The sequence below is a fragment of the Urtica dioica genome, chromosome 2 (assembly GCF_054948205.1).
Source record: "Urtica dioica subsp. dioica isolate 48M chromosome 2, U.dioica_male_clone48M_v1_H2, whole genome shotgun sequence".
In the NCBI taxonomy this organism is placed as follows: domain Eukaryota; kingdom Viridiplantae; phylum Streptophyta; class Magnoliopsida; order Rosales; family Urticaceae; genus Urtica; species Urtica dioica.
The window spans coordinates 42616686-42636384 of NC_142757.1; the positions used below are offsets into that span (position 1 = coordinate 42616686).

A 19699-nucleotide genomic window follows, 5' to 3' on the forward strand; every position below is an offset into this window, starting at 1 on the left:
CTAAGAAAAGCATCTTTTACGAGTTTCCATACTGGTCAGATTTGGAGTTGAAGCACAACATGGACATCATGCACATAAAGAAGAACGTGTGCAAGAATCTTCTCGGAACCATGCTCAGCATAAAAAAAAGAATAACTACGACACCGATAAGGTGAGGTTTGATTTGATGGACTTGGACATCAAGACCGCTCTCTACTTGAAATAACAAGGGGATTCGTGGTACAAACCGCTCTCCACATGAATGAGTAATATATTTTTAGTATATTATTTATTAGTATGTAACCACGGTTTTCCTCCGCCATATATGAGGTTTGTTAATAATAAAATCTGTGGTGCCGTCCACGTTTTTTTTAAACTGAAAACTAATATTTATTTACTAATATTGTTTCCATCTTATAGGATGTCAGATGCAGGTGGAGCAGGTGGAGATGAGTCTCCACTACACCCTTCAGGAGCATGTGGAGATGAGTCTCGCTAGTGACAACGGGTTCCCAAGGTCCTAAGAAAAAAAGGGGATCAACGACCGGCTCTACTTCGGCAAAAGCAGGGCATGGGGTACCCGATGTGAAGGTTGTTAGATGGGACCCAATCAACCAAACCTTCTACCAGGATGTAAGGAAAACAATAAAAAAAAAAAAAAGGTAGGAGTATTCAACAACCGCGTCGGCGCTTTGGTGAAAGTCCATATCCCGATCACAGTTCGTGATTGGAATGAAGTGACGCCCCATATGTTGGGCAATATTCTGAGCGCACTTCATTCTGAGTACAATTTCGTGTACAAGGATGATGAGAGCGAGGAGCTACTTCCAGCAGATTGCTTTCATCATCAGATTGACCAGACTATCATTCGTGATGCAAAGCGAATGAGGCGCAATCAAAAGACTAGATTATCATAAAGAAATCCCAAAATGATATCAGAAAGACGATTTATAGAATGTGATAGAGGAGTTCGCAACTGACGACTGGAAGGTAATGTATAATTCAAAAAAATTATGTTATCTTCTATCAAATCGAATTATAACGTAATTTAATATTTACAGAAAAAGTCTGATCGCAACAGGGACAATTCAAAGAACAAGAAAACGAAGTCCACACAAGGGTTGATTTCTTTCTTGGCTCATCGACATTTGAACGTAAGTTTATTCTAATTTTGTAATATTTATGTTGCAATAAATATATTACTCATATATTTTGATAAAAAATTGCAGAGTAGGGAAGATGGGACTTTGGCCTCAGCGTTAGTCACGTGGGAGAAAAAACACCAAGATGATCAAGGCAACTGCACGACAAATTGGGCGAAACAAGCATTTGTAAGTTACTTGTGTTAATTACTTAATAATCAATATTCGATAATCTTAATAATTTTTTTTAACATATGTTTGAAGGCGCGAATTAGAACTCAAGTCGAGGATATTTGGCGACAAACAGCAGAGTCAGGCCAAACGTTTGACATAGACCAGGCGGAGCAGTATGCGATGGATACTATTCTCGGGCAACGTCAAGATTGGTATGCCGGGATATGTCCCTTGATCTCAAGATCCTCGTATCTCTTGGCTAAGGCTCAGGACGAGAGCTCATCATTAGGTTCATCACCGAGGCGCGTTCCAGATCCAGTGGTTAGCAAGCTACAAGCAGCGTTGGTCGCACAACAGGTCGCGATGGAAGAGATGAGGCGTGAGAAACGAGCTCAGATGGAGGCCTTTCAGCAACAGTTCTTTGCATACACACAACACCATCCGTCTCCCAGGCAGACATCCCCCGCGATGCCGCACCTTCGGACGACGTCACCATCAGCTTCAATGTCGAATGCTCAGATGCCAGGTTCAGTAGGGTTTCAGCGGCAGCGTCCGAGCGGCAGAGGAGGTCGTGCATTGAAGAATTGGAACCCTCCGAGTGAAAAAGGGAAACAAAAGGAATAGGTTGTAATTTTTTTAATTTATTGAACATAAATTATCAAATTTATATTTGTTAATATTAGAATTTCTATTAAATGATATATATAATTATTATATGAATCAACATATATATATATATATATACATATAATTATTATTATTAAAATTATTTAATTAATTTTATAAAAAAAAAATTATAAGCTGATTCTAATAGAATCAGCTTATGAAAATTATATACTGATTCTATTAGAATTAGCATTAAAAAAAAAAAAAACTAAAGAGAATCAGATGCGACTCGCATCTGAACTTAAGCGCCAAATGTATCAGATGCGACTAGTCGCATCTGAAACTCTTGTATCCCACCAAAATATTAGGCGGGAAGGAGTATCAGATGCGATTAGTCGCATCTAATACATTTGGCGCTAAAGTTTCAGATTCGGCTAGTCGCATCTGATACTCTATAATCCGCCTTAATTTATTGTTTTTGTGTAAATTTAGGTGCGACTTTTGGTGCGAAAAGTCGCACCTAAATTTGTCGCACTTGATAGTGATGATTTTCAGGTGCGGACTTTCGCACCTAATAAAAGCATCAGGTGCGGACTTTCGGGTGCGACTTTGTCGCACCTAAAGTCGCATATGAAAGTATCATCAGGTGCGACTTTTTCACTTTGAGGTGCGAAAAAAGTCGCACCTGATGCTATATTTTGTACTAGTGAATGTAACGTATACCTAGGAGCTAAACTTGGACTTGCAAATGGAATTGAAACTCACTTAGGCATGAAATTTCGTGTTTGATTGGAAGGAATTATTCCTTTCACTGTTGACCGAAATTTCACTCATAATGGAAGAGAAATTTTCATTCCATTGGTGGACATTTTCATTTCCATACATAAAAAAAATATTAAAATAAATACTTTTTCAAAAGATTAAAATGTAGTATTTGTTTAAATAAGGACTAAAATGTAAAATTCAAAAAATAAAATATAGTTTATTTTTTTTACCTTATAAAATATTACAAACTATATACTAAATTTATATATGAAAATGACATATTAAAAATTGTATATAAAGAAGAAGAATAAAAAAAAAAGTGAAGAAAGAGATAATTTTTACTAAAATTATACATTTTACTTATATACTAAAATGATATATGAAAATTAAATTAGAAACTTTATAATAAATATATGAAAATAATTAGAGTAGTTGAAAAGAGTAGGAGAAGAGATAATACGAGAAAGTTGTGAGAAAATAATATGAATGAGTGTGATATTTATAGAAGAAAAAAAAAAGATTAAACTAGCAGAATGGAATTTCACCTCATTTCATACCACATGCCCAAATACCTGTAATGACAAACACGTATCAGACCCATATATCCCCATGGGTTTTATAAATTTAGAAATTAAAAAACTCTACGTATATAAAAACTATGTTTTTTTGTATATTTTGCAATATTTTTTTAGTTGGCATTTATGTCAGAACGTCGACTTTTTGTGGAAAAACATTTTAACGTTATCTGAATTTTCGTGTAATTTTTCATCGGTTCTAGATCCTCGAAACTGCCATCATTTTAATCGTTGTTTTTTTTTATGAAGGACTCTATAAGAAGGATATATTGATAAAAGTCAACGATTTTGATTACAAGAGTAGCGCAAAAGAAATTCAAACACTTCTACAAGGAAGAAGATGAAAAGTGGATCACAAACAATCATAAATATAGCAAAATAACTTGTGTCTATGCAAATAATCAGTCATTATTAGATTATTACCTGAATCACGACCGAAACACCGATATTTGCCTGTTGCAAATTTTGGTTATAAGGATCTTGATTGACTAAGGTTCACGTCCAAAAAAAATCATATTTTAAATATGAAATTTTGATCTGAAAAAATATTCAAAACTACTCCGATTAAAGATCGAGCAGTACAAAAGTCATATTTACTAAGCCTGGATTATTGAAACACTATCAAAAGAAAAAGAAAAACATGAAGAAAAAAATAATAAAAAAATACTCATGTGTCGAGAATCCTCCAATGGTTGAGAGCATCAGAGTCTCTCTATCTTAGGAGAGGGGACAAAATTGAAGATCGAAAGCACAGGTCTTGATTTTTTTGGGAGAGAGAGTGCGACTAAATTTTTTTGAGAGAGAGAGCACGGCTTTTTTTAATTTATGTTTTTATTTTAATCGTTTGTGGAAAACACTAAGTATAAAGATGGCATTTGATTCAAATTTTGGGATACGAATAATATTTTTCTTAATGAAATTCAAAAACAAAACTAACTGCATGGGAATTAACATGGCACATTTCACTAGCTGTTAGAAAAATAAAATCCGTATTGAATTGAACCACTAGTATCTTTTAGAGGCTCAATTTTGTTCTAAAGGTCAACGTAGGACATACGGAAAGAATAATTTATATATGGTAGATCTCATATTCAGGAGAGCCTGATTTGGAATTCACGAGTAGTAATAGGAAACGGGCATTGAAGCATAGATCATTCATGTAAGTCCGTTTTTTTACTATTGACTACATATAATTAGTGAATTTCTTTTTTACTGGATATATGTGACGTTGCACCGAACTGGGTTACCATTCTTTGTGTCATTTATTTTTACGCATTGTCTTATATTTTAATCCATCAATTTGCATCGGAACAGATTTTTGTATACATTGAATCTATGTGCGACATCTTGTTTCTGACTAAACAGAATTTCAATTGGTATCAGAGTGGACACCCAGATCTTAGGGTGTTTTCCTTGTGTTGTTGACGTTTTTCTGTTTGAAATGGATAATACCAGGGAAGGTTGATCTGTTAATCGCCCTCCGCTTCTTGACGGGATGAATCATGGGTACTAAAAAGCTCAGATGAGTGCCTTTCTTAATTCTATTGACAATAAGACTTGGAAAGTTGTTATAAATGGCTGGTCTGCTCCCACTGTCAAAGATGATAAAGGTGTTATTGTGTCCACTAAAGAAGACAAAGATTGGGACACTATAGATGATGAAGCTGCCCTTTGTAACTCTTGTGCTCTTAATGCTATCTATAATGGTGTTGACAATAATATTTTCACGTTCATAAACACATGTAGTAATGCCAAAGAGGCCTGGGAGATTCTTGAAGTTGCACTTAAAGAGACTTCCAAAGTGCATAGTCAAAGACTCCAGCTCCACATTACCAAGTTTAAAGGAATGAACATGTATGAAGAAGAAACCATTTCTGAATATTATGTGCGCATCCGAGATGTTGCTAATGAGTCTTTCTCTCTCCGCGTTCCTATGAATGATGAGAAACTTGTTTGAAAAAATTTTAGATCACTTCCCGATAGAGTTGGAATGAAGATCACAACTAATATAGAAGTGCATGATCTCTCCAAGATTAAAGTTGATGAGCTAATATGGTCTCTCATGACATATGAATAGTCCATTCCCAAATCCAAGAAGAAAAGCAAGGGTGTGACTTTAAAGAGCTGTATTTTTTATCAGAAGGATCACGTATCTTCTTAAACTGATTATGAAGTTAATGACACCATTGCTATGCTTGCCAAGAATTATAACAGGGTATATGAAGACTTGACAAGCTCTCTATAAAGAATGTCGATGATGTTATCAGAGACAATCTTCCTCAACAACGGTACCAAAAAGGATGAAGTTCTCAGAGATAAATTCAATAACTCCAACATATTCAGAGGAATCAATACCGTGAATGTGAAGGGTATGGACATATACAGAAGAATGCCCCAACTTTTTGAGAAAGCATAAAAGAGGCTAAATACTACACTATCCAATGATAGGTCCAATGAAACTGAATCCGATCATATAAGAAATTTGGTTGCCTTCACTTCCCCTGCCATTAATCATAATTCATATTATTCTCTTGTTGTGGCAAGTTCTTCTTATTTTGCTAATGATTGTATTCTCATCGGTGATGATGATGAACTAACTGATGAAGCTCTTGTAGAACCTTATATTTACTTTAAGAGGAAAGAAGAATCACGGGTTCTGGAAAAAGGGGATGATTGAGTCTCTTAATGGAGATAAGAGCAGGTTGATGGATACTATTGTTGATTTGAAGCGATAAGTGAGTCGTCTTAACTCGAAACTTGATGAGATGACCAAATCTGTGAGGATGTTGAACTCACGCACTAATAATCTTGATGAGATTCTCATGTTGGCAAGCCTGTAAAGAATATGAGAAGACTTGGATACACTCATGGTAGTTCCAGCTCCAAGACCATCTTTTCTCCTCCCACTCGGAAGGGAACTGGATAGATGCCTCCCAAGATGCCTCAAACATTTGGCGCTGACATGCATCAATGCAAATTGCATCACCAGAATATTATTAGATCAATGAAATCAAATGTCAACAGACCTTGTTTGATATGTTATTATTGTGGTCGTCGTTTTCATATACGTCCTTTTTGCTATCTCTATGAGAGAAATCTTCATCTCCATCAATTCTCTCATAGACCACAGATTGTGCAAACTTCGAACAGCCGCAGAATTTAGAGAGTTAAAGCTTATCATCAGGCTAACATTGCCTACATCTCCCTTCGTGCTTCAACAAATGAAGATTGGTATTTTGATAGTGGTTGCTCTCGCACATGACAGGTATTAAAAGCTATTTGACCAACATAAACTCTACTCTAATTTCCATGTTACCTTCGGCGATGGTTTTAAACCTAGAATCATTGGTAAAAGTCAGCTTAATTACCTTAGTCTCCCTTACTTGAAAGATGCTTTATTAGTTGATCGTCTTAATGCTAATCTTATAAGTATTAGCCAACTTGGTGATCAAGATTTTCTTCCTAACTTGAAAGATGCTTTATTAGTTAATGGTCTTACTGCTAATATTATAAGTATTAGCCAACTTTATGATCAAGATTTGCTTCCGAACTCTACTCATGATGAGTGTATTTTGTCTGACAAGCAACATGTCAAGCTTATGAAGAAAATTTGGTCTCATGATAACTGTTACATGTGGTCCCCCAGTAAAGACACCCATGTTCAACCATGTCTCATCTCTAAGGTTGACGAAGCTAAATTGTGGCATAAAAAACTTTGCCATATTAATCTAAGAAGCATGAAGAAAATCATCTCTAAGAAGGATATTGTAGGCATCCCTAAGCTCAAGATTGAAGAAGGAAAGAGCAGTGGTGAGTGTCAGCTGGGCAAGCAGGTCAAGATGACTCACAAGATGGTGCAACATCTTACTACTTCTAGTGTGCTCGAATTACTCCACATGGATCCTATGGGTCCAATGCAAGTAAAAATCTTGAAGGGAAGAAATATGTCTTTTTCTGTGCGGATAAATATTCAAGATATACTTGGGTTGATTTTAGCTAAGAGAGGTTTGATACTTTACCTGTGTTTGAAGCCTTGTGTCATCGCCTACAGAGTAAAAAAGGTGAAAGTACTAGAAAGTTTGTGTAAAGTTGAAGTGATCATGGAAGAGACTCTTTAAATTCTTGCTTCTTCTTGTTATGCATGCTAAAGGTATCTCTTGTGATTTTTATGCCCTCATTACCCCTCTAGGGAACGGCATGGTGGAGCGAAAGAACTGTACTTTGTAAGAAGAGGCAAGCATGATTATCCATACCAAAGATCTTCTTCACCACGTATGGACCGAAGCACTTAGTACTGCTTGTCATATTTATGATAGACTGGATGTTTGTTTTGGTCCCTCTACACTCATTATGAAATCTGGAGGGGGAGAAAGCCCAAAGTCAGATCTATAATTGCAATTCAGTTTGTGAATGCTGAAGATATTGAGAGTTTGGATGATGAGGATTGTGTATATGCTAGTACTGATGTCCATAAAGCTGTTTCGGACAATGTGACTGACATTACTTATGGAAGCTTGTTCAAAAGCTTATTTTATCTCAATGTTAGTGGGCCTGATATAGCCTCTTTTGTTGGAATTTATGTTCGATATCAAGAAAACTCAAAGACTAGTCATCTCACTCACGTCAAATACAATGTTGATAGTGCTTATTATAGCCTCTTATATTTTTGCGATACAGATTTCACTCTGGATGGTTATTATGATGCTGATTGGGATGTGAACGTTGAAGATATAAAGAGAACACCTAGTTGTTATTTATTTCTGGGGCATGATCTGATTTTGTGGTTCTGTAAGAAGAAAATTTGTGTCTCTTTATCTATTGTTCAGGCTGAATATATTACCGGTGGATGTAGTTGCACTCGGCTCTTGTGGATGAAACATACAACTGTAGAGTATGATGTCCCGCAAGATGTTGTGACATTGTATTACGACAACATGAGCGCCGTCAGTATTTCTAAGAATCTTATTCAGCATTTTATTTGTGTAAATCCAACTCGTAATGGAAATCTCGCCACTTGAAAAATCATGAAGAATCTGAAGAATGTGGCCTTGTCTACGGTGATGTGTCCGCAGCGACTCCTCTGAAGAGGAATTTGTACTTTATTTTCTTTCTAATGAAGATGAGAATTCTCTTGCCCCTACCGAGGATCAATTCAACATCTCTCTGATTAAAGCGCCCCATGTGATGGTTCTAGGTATATATGCCTTTTTTCTCTCTAACTTTGGTGATGATGATGAAGAGAACGTAAAGGATAAGGTTACTGGAGGTGATGTTGAAACAGACCTTTCTTGGAATGTTGACAACGTGATGAAGGACTCTGATAATCTTGAGTCTCTGGTCCCCCAAATGTGAATGTGCTTGATAGTACCATTTGTGATTTGTCTATTGTTGTGGTTGGTCCTTTTGTTGAGAATATTTCTCAGCCTACTGATCGTAATGTCGAGAAGGATGCAATTTCCTCTGAACATCTTGCTACTGAGAGTGTTGTTGAGAATAATTGTATATAGGGACTTGTTGATACCGTGCATGTTGTTTTCACTGCTGCTAAGAAGAACTCGAAGAAGAGCAAATTTGTTTTTAAAGATGATGTTGTGTTGCTAAAAAATAGTGAAGAAGAACTTGATGAAGAAAAATCATGTTGTTGAGTCTCCTATTGAAGATGTCGAGAAAGATATTGTTGACATCTTGGGTGACATTGAGGAAGAAAAAGAATAATAAAAAGAGCGAGCTGTCAAGCGCTACATTGGTAGAAAAAAGCTTCCTAAGAATCTGTCATTAGTTTAAATCGATAATCTCTCCTTCCACTCTAAGGAGAATGTGATTGAGTGAAAGTTTGTGTTTCATCACAAGTTTTTTTTCTTAGAATGAGCTGTCAAAGAATGCTCATAAGTGTGCGGAGATCATGAAGCTGCTGAGTGATGCACATCTAATCAAGACTGTGATTGGGATTGATACGTATTATCCCATGTTGGTGAAGGAGTTCGTTGTGAATCTGCCCATCGGTTTCAGCATACCCGAGAGTATTGACTTCAAAAAGGTGCATGTGAAAGACATGTACACGTGATGCTTTCGATTTTGGAGAGTTTATTTTCGAGCATGTATTGATATGTTAATGCTGCCTATTGGTTCTCCTTCTTTGATCACCAAAATTCTCTTCCCGAAATAGAAACATTTTGCGTTATGATGATGTTGCTAGTGCAGCTGCCGAAAAGCTGAATTTTAGTCACAAGCTGCTTGAGAAGAAACATGCCCTTGACGTTGTTAGGCCATATTGTGGGCCTTCTGTCGGAGTCGAGTTTGGTACAAGTGATGAAGTTCTTGATGTGGCCTCTCTGTCTGGGCACTTGCGTAGTCATATTGTGAAATCCTTGATTAATGAGGCTAGTGCTTTGCAAGAAATCACTGACTTCTCTACTCATCAGAAAGACATGTGTGAAGCATTGCTCATTATCTTGGCTAGTGCTCGCAATTATGGTGTTTCCTTCTCCCAGCATGCTCTTCTTGATAAGGATACTGTGATGCTCAAGAAGAAGAAGTTATAGTTGTTACAGAATCGTCCAATTATATTGATAATGAAGATGGTACTTCTTTTTCTTTGTCCTCTAGAATTTGATGTGTTTGCTTAGGTTTGTACACCATTTGGATATTTACTCTTCTGCTAGTGTGTTCATATTCTAGTTTTGTTTTTTATGATGGTATGCTCTTTCTTCTTGTCTTTGGGATATTTGATTTTGGTTTGCATTTTTTTAGAATCTGCTCTATGGCATGCCTCCTATATCGCATAGGTATTCGTTCCTCCTTTGATTTTGGAGAATTCATCTTTGATCACATGGTGAAAATGCCGAGTCCTATGTTGTGAAGCTTCTTATTGGGTATCCCTATTTGATAACTGAGATCCTTTTTCTCAAAAGAAGGACATTATGCGTGGTATTGAGGCTATAGGAGTCATTCCGGGAAAGTTTACCTTCAGTCACAACCTGTTTGAAAGGAAACATTCTCGTGACATTGTCAGAAATCTGCTGCGAACCCCTTCGGGCTAGAGATTATTGTCACTATTCTACTCGACGGAGATCATTCTGTAAAGGGTTGATCAGGGTCATGACCCCGAGTGTTCGTACTGATGGTGCTTATACTTCTCTACATTCTCCTCCTGCTCAAGAAGAAGAAGATGATGAAGGTGAAGGTGAAGGGGAAGAGATTGAAGACGAAGATGAAGATGTTGATGAGGGTGTTTCTGCTGCTTCTCCCTCCACTTAATTTGACTTGCTCTTGGTTCTGGTATGTTATGTTTAGGACTCTGTCTCTCGGCTATTGTGTGTTGATCATCCTCTCTTTTTTCTGGTATGTGTATTTAGACCTCTCCATTCCGGATTTGTGTTTGTTTGCGTTGTTTGCTTCGGTACTTTATGTTTTATCAGACTTGTACTTCCTTGTGTTTTGGTTGATCCTTGCCTTTGGCATGTTTTTTAGGCAATAAGGGGGAGAGGTAGTTAATTTTTCATTTATTTTGACATATTCATTACTAGTCTCTATGTTGGAGTGTCAATTTTTTTACTGAGACTTTGTCTGATGAGTACTGCTCTGGAAGTGCTTGCCTAAACAATTGCCAAAAGGGGAGTTTATTGTTACGTATGTTATTGGCTTATTTTTTTACTGCAAGTTTATCGGCAAGATGTCTTGCAACATGCTACATGATATGTTGAGACATCTTGACCGATGTGCACAAAACTGTAATTTCGACAAGTTTCCTGTTTCGCGAAAATTGACAACAGAAGACTTTTTGCATTTTATTTTCTCTACGTGAATGGGTAAGAAAACCCTAATTTCGACTTCCGGAGATGTAGACCACTATAAAAGAAAACAATTGCCCTTAGTGATCTTTCGACGCATTCATTCACACAATTAGGGTTCTTAGACATGCAAGATCGGCGGACTGTGAAACGAATTATTTGGTGAATGTGGTGTAATAATATATACGATATTCATCGTCTTAATAAAGCGTTAGAGTTTCTTTTGGATTCTGTGATTTCGTGATTGAATTTTTCATGAGCGTTTATATCGAAGAATACCAAACACTGGGAGTGTTTGAGAGTAGAATTGAGAGGATCTCTTATTCAGGGGGAGTCTGATTTAGAATTCAGGTGTAATAAAGGAAAGGAGACTTGGAGCGGGGATCGTTCATGTAAGTCCATTGTTGTACTATTGACTACTTATTGATTAGTGAATTTCTTTTCCATTGGGCACACTGCCTTCCAGAGTATGTGACGCTGCACTGAATTGGATTATCATTTTCTGTGTCATTTATATTTACACACTGTCTTATTTTAATTCATCTATTATTTCAGAATAGATTTTCGCATACATTAAATTTACATTGTATGTGCGACATCTTGTCTCTAAACAAAATTTCAAGAATCATGCATTGTTCCGAGGAAGTTGCTCATCCTGGATTTTTTCTAGTAACAGATTTTTAGTCCTTTAACCATATTAGGAGTCAAGTTTAAATACGTCTAATATTTTCTTTTATTGTTTCTATAGTCTGTTATCATCGAGATGTCGAATGTCTCAGCATTTCAGAAATTTTACCAATAATGGCCCCAAAGATTAAATCGGATGCGAGTTTGGATTAATGGTCATCTTTTTCGCTTTCGATGTCAAAAAAATAAATCACACAAATTAATATTTTCCTGAATATTTCAAGTATAGAAAATTACATAGAGACCAATGCTATATGAAATCGTCCCAAATTTGAAAACTCGCTAGACAATGTAATGGAAATGCAATATGTTAACCGGAAAATCAAAATTAAGAACTGTGGTACTGTGCACCACAACGTGCAACACCAACAAACTAGCAACTGTCAGAATTATCAACAGTACAAAAACATGAATTATGAATTGTTTGAATTTACATGGGTGCCCTAGCTAAATGGTCAAATTAAACTACTGAATTTTATAAATAGTCTTAAATTGTCTAAAATTAATTAAATCGCTAAATTTATAAGAATGCACAAGTATCATATGTCAATAATTTGTTGTTCTATTAATAAAATTATTAATATTGAAAAATTACATATACGAGAGTATATTGGCAGTGTCCGCATTCAATAGTTTACATACATTAACAATGAATGTTCTACTATTCGTCCACAACATATTAAATCTCTTGTTTTACATGGTTTGACAATGAATGCTCTACCTCTACTCCATCCACATATATATATATATATATATATATACACCATAATGAAAATTGTCTTAACTACATATATATACGCACTATATATGTAATGCGTATAGTACTCTGTTTCGCATACGCACTATGCATGATATAAAGATTTTTTAAGGGCTTTTAGATATTTTATTTTGTTGAAAGGGCTGTATGATAATCTAAACAAGTGAAATTGTTATTATTATTATTCAGCAAAATAATGTCCTGACATATGATTATTTATTTCTATAAGAAAATCGATTGTTAATCTGTTGATTTACTCTTATTAATTAGTTTTCCTTAAATAAAAAAAAAATTAAAAAAAGACTCGTCTTAAGCTAAAGCTTTCCTGATTCATGAGAATGATAAACGATCACATCAACGGAAGGCTACATATGGTGGCAAGTTGAGAGGATCAGAGGCTGATCACTAAAAATAATATTAAACATTTATAGAAATGTAAATATGGGCGACAGCAAAATCACACTTAGGGTCTAAGAATTGTAGGTGAAGACTACTGTAGTTTTGGAGTTGGTGTTAGTGTTGGACCACCATATACTATCGTGGTCATGTGATCCTCCATAATCTTCTTCTTCTTCTTCTTCTTTTGTTCTCTTTATTTTCAGTCGACACGCTTTTCTGTTGCTATAAATACCACACTCCTCTCTCACCATATCACACTCACACTCAAAACCCTAAGTAATAAAAAAAAATGGCTAAACACAACACTAGCTCCCTCCTTTTCCTCTTTCTCTTCGTCGCCGTCGGCGTCTGCTCCGCCGCAGCTAGGGTTCTCCTTAACTACGAACCGGGCTACGTCGGACACGGCGGCGGGGGCGGCGGGTCTGGAAGCGGCGGCGGCGGCGCTTCCGGGGGGAGCGCTTACGGCAGCGGAGGAGGAGAAGGCGCCGGCGGCGGATACGCCGCCGGAGGAGGATTCGCCCACGGAGGCGGAGGCGGTGGAGGGAGCGGAGGGGCGTCATCTTACGGCCCCGGTGGAGGCGCGTACGGTGGCGGCGCTGGGAAGGGCGGTGGATACGGCGGCGGCGGAGAGTATTACGGGGCTGGGCACTCCGGAGGAGGAGGCGGCGGAGGAGGGAGCGGAGGCGGCGGTGGAGGCGCTTACGGAGGCGGAGGCGCTGGGGGAGCCTCAGGATACGGAAGCGGCGGAGGCGCTGGACAAGGTGGCGGCGCCGCTGGTGGGGAATACTATGGGGCGGGGCACGCCGGGGGAGGAGGCGGCGGAGGAGGGAGCGGCGGTGGTGGCGGTGGCGGATCGGCGTACAGCGGAGACCATGGCGCCGGAGGCTATGGGGCCGGAGACGGAGGCGGCGCTGGCGGAGGGTACGGAGGAGGAGGAGCTACTGCTGCCGGAGGTGGCGGCGGAGGGGGCCATGGCGGCGGGAGCGGTGGTGCCTATGGAGGCGGCGGCGGGGCCCACGGCGGAGGGAGCGGCGGTGGAGCCGGTGGTGGTGGGGCGGGAGGTTACGGAGGCGGGGCCGGGGGCGGAGAGGGCGGCGGAGGAGGGTATGCTGCCGGAGGTGCTCATGGTGGGTACATTCCTTGAAAAGGGTTGCATGGAGTGGTGGTGTGGTGTGGCTCAAAAGTTAATTGGTATTTGACCTAAGAATAATATGGTATTAATGATTAATGCGATGGTAATAATATGCTAAGGTTAATATGTTGCTATATTTCATTTGTATTATGGTGTGATTATTGTGCTGATCATGAAAATTGTACGAGATGTTGTTTACTGTTTGATCATGCATTTTTACTAATGTCATTGTCAAATCAGTTTGTACTTCCATGCAAATATTTGATATGAACGAGTGAATAAGTTATTCTTGTTTACGAGATGCTTACCTACTTAATTACATTGTTATTATGTGGAAGTCATATTTAGTACTGAATGTTGACATTCAGAGAGACAGAGTTGAATCTGAGAAAGTATTTTTCATATTGTATTATGAATCGTGTATTGCATCGTTATACTATTGCTAGACATGAAACTAGACTAAATACATATGAGAAATAAATTAATTAATATAGGGAATATGAAAAGAAAAAAATTACATGGAAACCATAATGAGAAATCAGTGCAATACTAATTTCAAGGTAAGATGAGTTCCAAGGAATAAGTTGTTTCCAAGATGGTGAAATCGGGTCGGAGTGAGCTGAACTGACCCTGAGCTGGAATGAGGACTGATGACTAAGATGACTTGGAAGCTAAGACGAGCTCGTTTTGATTTTCTACACTCCTCATCAAGCTTGATTTGGTGTGTTGAACAAATCAAGCTTGGATTACACAATTCGTAGAGACTCGTCTGTTATATAGGCTTTGTGAGACCATATGTTGTTGAGTCGGAACACACTGCATGGTAGTTTCTTTGGAGTTGAGCTTTCTCATGTTTTATCTTAGTGCGAGGTGAGCTTTGAGCTGAGCCCTGAGAACCCCAAGCAAGCTTGGCTATAAGATCTGCTGAGAGCACCATGTGCTTAAGATGAGAGTTATAGGTGAGATGAGCTCCGAGCTGGAATCTGCTTACTCAGTGATATTAGCTTTTGATATTTTCTTTCACGGGACTACAACTGAGTTTTCTCCAAGCATGCCTGCCATTCTAGCATATCTTTGTTCCTAAACTTGAGTCTTGTAGCTTGTTTTCAAGTATACTTGGTCTCTGTTAATAGGAGTCTGGAACTGAATTTGAGTCTTGGGACTGATTCTTGAATCAAGTTGTTGTTTGGAGTAATGACGGAGCTTGACTTGTCTGAGAAGCATAGAGATCCTTCCAGCCTTGTCATATGTGGTAGCTTTAGATCATGTGAGCTCAGGTGACTGAGTGAGAAGTTGTCAAGACTAGATCTGATAATCATTGATCTAGTTCTCCCCTGACTAGCCGAACTCGGAGAGAAGAGCTCGTTGAGTGAGATTTTGAGGTGGAGTAAAGAGCTCATTTGGTGAGATGCAAAGTGAAGAGCTCATTTGATGAGAGCTTGAATGTGTTGCCCACTTATGAGAGTCATTCGACTCTCCCACTGACTATCAGAAGTGGATAAGTAGGATGATCTCTTGTGAGTGGAGACTCCTTCGTAGCGAGTTGTGAGCTAGATCTAGTGAGGAATAATGTCTCACTTTGAATGGACACCAAATGAAGAGGTCACCGAAGTGAAGAGGTCACTTGAGTGAAGGCTCGAGCTGATTTGGTGACGAGAAGATTTGGTGATGAGAAGACCTTGGTGAAGAGATCTCTATGCGGACAGCTCGGCTCGATGATGGAGAGCTTACTTGACGGGCAACTTAATGTGACAATCTCGTTGATGAGAGCTCAATGTCTGCAAAGAGCTGAAGGAGGAAAGCTCCATACGGTAACCTCAATGTTGTGTGCGTGGTGTGTCGATTCCCTCTCCTACTTTGGATAGTCATTGATTTATTTCTCCCCCTGACTATCCAAAGTAGGAGAGATCGTTGTAACAAGCTCGTTAATTAGAGCTCACAGTGGAAAGGACACAATGAGGATGGATATTGAGCTCCCCAAGTGAAAGTCATCGAGTGAGGGCTCGCTAAGTGAGAGGCCACCAATTGATATGTCCGGTGAGTATGTGACTCAGAGAAGAGAGAACTCGGTGTAATGATGAGACTCAGAATTATTCACTTAGCAAGCAGGTTTGACGCTTGAGACTTCGGCATCAAGTTGAGACCACTTCGAATATCGTTTTGGTCTCCCTTTATTTATCGGGAGTGGGACAATATGCTCTATATTGTTAGGAATATTGTCCTCTGAAAATAGTTACTGAATATAACACTATTACAAAAAAAGGTCTTTAGAAGCTGTCAAAATTCGTTTTTCTATTCTAGTTACGCGTAAATACCTAGAAATAGATAATATAGCATATGATATTATCTGATTGATTTAATCAGATCGCATCCTTAGGAATAGTAGGTAGTTTCCTAGTTTATCTCATATTCTATAGTAAGTAGTTATTTTATGATTCTATACATATGTACATGTAGCTTGACGGTTGATAAATAAACATACGCTTCTCATTTTATTCGAACTTGTACAGTATCATAGCCAATCTTTCTCTATAAAAAATGGATTTTGAATCCGAGATTAGTTCCAAAAAATCTCTCGTCCCTGTTTCTGTCACACCAAATGCGACTCATTCCTCGATGCAAATTATAGTGCATCGTTTGAAGGTCGTAATTACTTGGAATGGTCACAATCTATGAAATTGGTCATCGACGACAGAGGCAAATTGGGTTTTCTAACTGGTGAAACCAAAACACCCAAATCAGATGAAGCTACATACAAAAGTTAGCGGTCGGAGAATTCTCTGGTCACAGCGTGGTTGCTGAACTCCATGGAGGCCTCAATCGCCAAACCCCATATGTTTTTGAAGACCGTAAAGAAGGTGTGGGATTTTTTTCATGAGACCTACTCCGGCCTCGAGAATGCTTCTCAGATATTCAAGATAAAGACCCAAATTTGGCAATCAAAGCAAGGCCATCGAGATGTTACCACCTACTACAACGAGATGGTGGCTTTATGGCAGGAGCTCGACCAATGTCACAAAGACTTGTGGGAAAGCACGAATGACCACATCCGCCAACAAAAGCGAGATGATAATGATCGCGTCTTCATGTTCCTTGCCAGAGTCAATTAGAGCCTTGATGAAGTCAAAGGCAGAATTATCGGCCACATGCCTCTCGCATCTATACGTGAAGTCTTTTTTGAAGTTCGACTTGAGGAAAGCCGACACAAGATAATGTACAACCATCCCGCTAAGAATAACCACGCAGCAGCGCATGGATGAGTCACGGCCATGACCCGAGTGGAGAGAAGAAGAAGAAGCCATGGTACGATTTTTGTAAGAAGCTCTGACACACCCAGGATACTTGCTGGAAGATCCATGGAAAACCACCAGGCTGGAAACCAAAGGCTGAACGGTCACTTCACATTATTACTGAGACATCTCAAGAGAAAAAAAATTAAACCGGAGGAAGCCACGATCACGCGGGAACAAATTGAGCAACTCCTAAAGCTACTTCACACATCAAAACCTAGTGAAAATCCTTCTTGCTCCTTCATCCAAAATGGTAACATTAGTTATGCGTCTTCCTTTATTTGTGTCCAAACTAAACTCACCTGGATAATAGATTCAGGTGCATCTGACCATATGACAAATTATTCAAACCTGTTTTTCTCCTATATGCCATCTGCGAAAAATAAAAAGTTAGAGTTGTCGATGGATCCTACTCAGCCATAGCTGGTGTTGGGATATCAAAATCTCTTCTTAAGTAACCCTATCTAACGTGCTTCATGTTCCCAAATTATCTTGCAATCTCGTGTCAGTTAGTAAACTAACCAAAGATCTTGACTGTATAGCTAAGTTTTCATCCACTCCATGTGAATTACATGATCTGGTCTCGTGGAGGACAATTGGCATGGCTAGAGAAAGTGATGGTCTCTACCTTTTCGACAAGTGGTCTGCTTCTGATATTTCTTCCCAAGGTGTTTTGCAGATTGCAAATGTGTTGTGTCTTCGATAGTAATGATAAAATTTATTTATGTCATTTTAGGCTAGGACATCCAAGTTTTCATCATTTGAAAAAACTATTTCCCAAATTATTTCAAAATAAAAATCTCCTGTTGTTTGAATGTAAAATTTGTGCTCTTGCTAAACATCATCGATCCACTTACGCTCCTAGACCATATCAACCATCTAAAGCATTTGCATTAATTCACTCTGATATTTGGGGTCCTTCTCGTGTCACAACTTGCCATGGTAAAAGGTGGTTTGTTACCATAATTGGCAATCACACTAGAGTCTGTTGGATGTATTTGATGAAATAAAAGACTGAAGTTGAACAAATTTTCAAAAAAATTTACTACGTGATTTAAACACAATTTCATACTAAAATACAAGTTGTAAGAAGTGATAATGTAGCGAATATTTTTCTACAGGTCTAGGACAGTTTCTTAGAGAGAAATGAATAGTTCAACAAAGCTCATGTATTGATACCCCACAGCAAAATGGTAGAGCCAAAAGAAAAAATAAGCACCTTTTAGAAGTAACTCGTGCTTTTATGTTTTCAACGAATTTGCCAAAATATCTATGGGGCGATGCTATTTTACATGTAACCTATCTCATAAATCGGATGCCTTCAAAGGTATTAAAATTTGCAACACTAATGCAAATTGTTCAAATAGAATTTCCTAAATCTAGGATGATAAATTTCATGTCTACGAAGATATTTGGTTGCACGGTTTTTATTAAAAAATCCTGATAGGAATGCAGGAAAACTAGAACCGAAGTCTAGAAACTGTGTCTATGTAGGAATAGCACCTAACCAAAAAGGATATATATGTTTTGATCCAACAACAAAAAAAAGCTTTTCGTAACCATGGACACACAATATTTTGAGCATCAACCATTTTTTGAAAATCAAGTTCAGGGGGAGTCTCCAATGAGAGAAACAAATCTGAATTAGCAAAATCCTCACCAAAATTAAGAAAATCTGGCTCAAAATTTTCATAATTATTTACGATTTCCACACTTGACTTCCTAAGAGCTGAAAGAGGTATGATAGGAAGAGAAATAATAGAAGAAAATAAAAATTTGTGTACATTCAAGTTTCTGAAGTTGATTTACAAAATAAAACTCACTGTTATACTATTGAAGACACAACACGTTTGCTATCTGCAAAACACTTTGGGAAGAAATATCAAAAACAGACCACTTGTTGAGAGGCAGAGATCATCACTTTTGTGGACAACCAAGAGTCTGAACCAAGTCCGAAAGAATCCACCGGTAAGCACCCTGATCCCAACCTTCCTATTGCCCTTAGAAAAGGGAAAAAAAAAAAAAAAAAAAAAAAAAAAAAAAGGTTATGTGAGAAATATCCCATGACTTTGTGTCTCTAGAAAAATTCTCACACTCATTCGCAGCCTTAACTACTAATGTCACCAAATTCCAAATTTCTAATAATGTATAGGAAGCTCTGCGTGTTCCTGAGTGCAAAAAAGCTATACCCGAGGAGATGGGTGCTCTTGAGAAAAATCGGACATGGAGGATCGAAGAATTGCTAAAAGGGAAGCCAATCGTGGGATGTAGATGGGTATTTACACCAAAGTTCAACTTAGATGGTTCTCTCAAGTGGCACAAGTCTCGTTGAGTAGCCAAAGGGTTCACACAAATCTACGGCATCAACTATACTGAGACGTTTGCCCCGGTTGCAAAACTGAA

The 19699-nt window shown here is 38.3% G+C and overlaps 2 protein-coding genes across 2 annotated transcripts; both read left to right on the forward strand.

The window, feature by feature from the left end:
* The first annotated feature begins 4763 nt into the window (after positions 1–4763).
* On the forward strand, positions 4764–5198 carry LOC149404823 (uncharacterized). Its single transcript, XM_089607691.1, has one exon. It carries the CDS (start codon positions 4764–4766, stop codon positions 5196–5198), a length of 435 nt encoding a protein of 144 aa, XP_089463817.1.
* Positions 5199–12975: 7777 nt separating this feature from the next.
* Positions 12976–14302, forward strand: LOC149404824 (uncharacterized). Its single transcript, XM_089601130.1, has one exon. It carries the CDS (start codon positions 13164–13166, stop codon positions 14016–14018), a length of 855 nt encoding a protein of 284 aa, XP_089457256.1. The 5' UTR covers positions 12976–13163; the 3' UTR covers positions 14019–14302.
* Positions 14303–19699: the final 5397 nt, after the last annotated feature.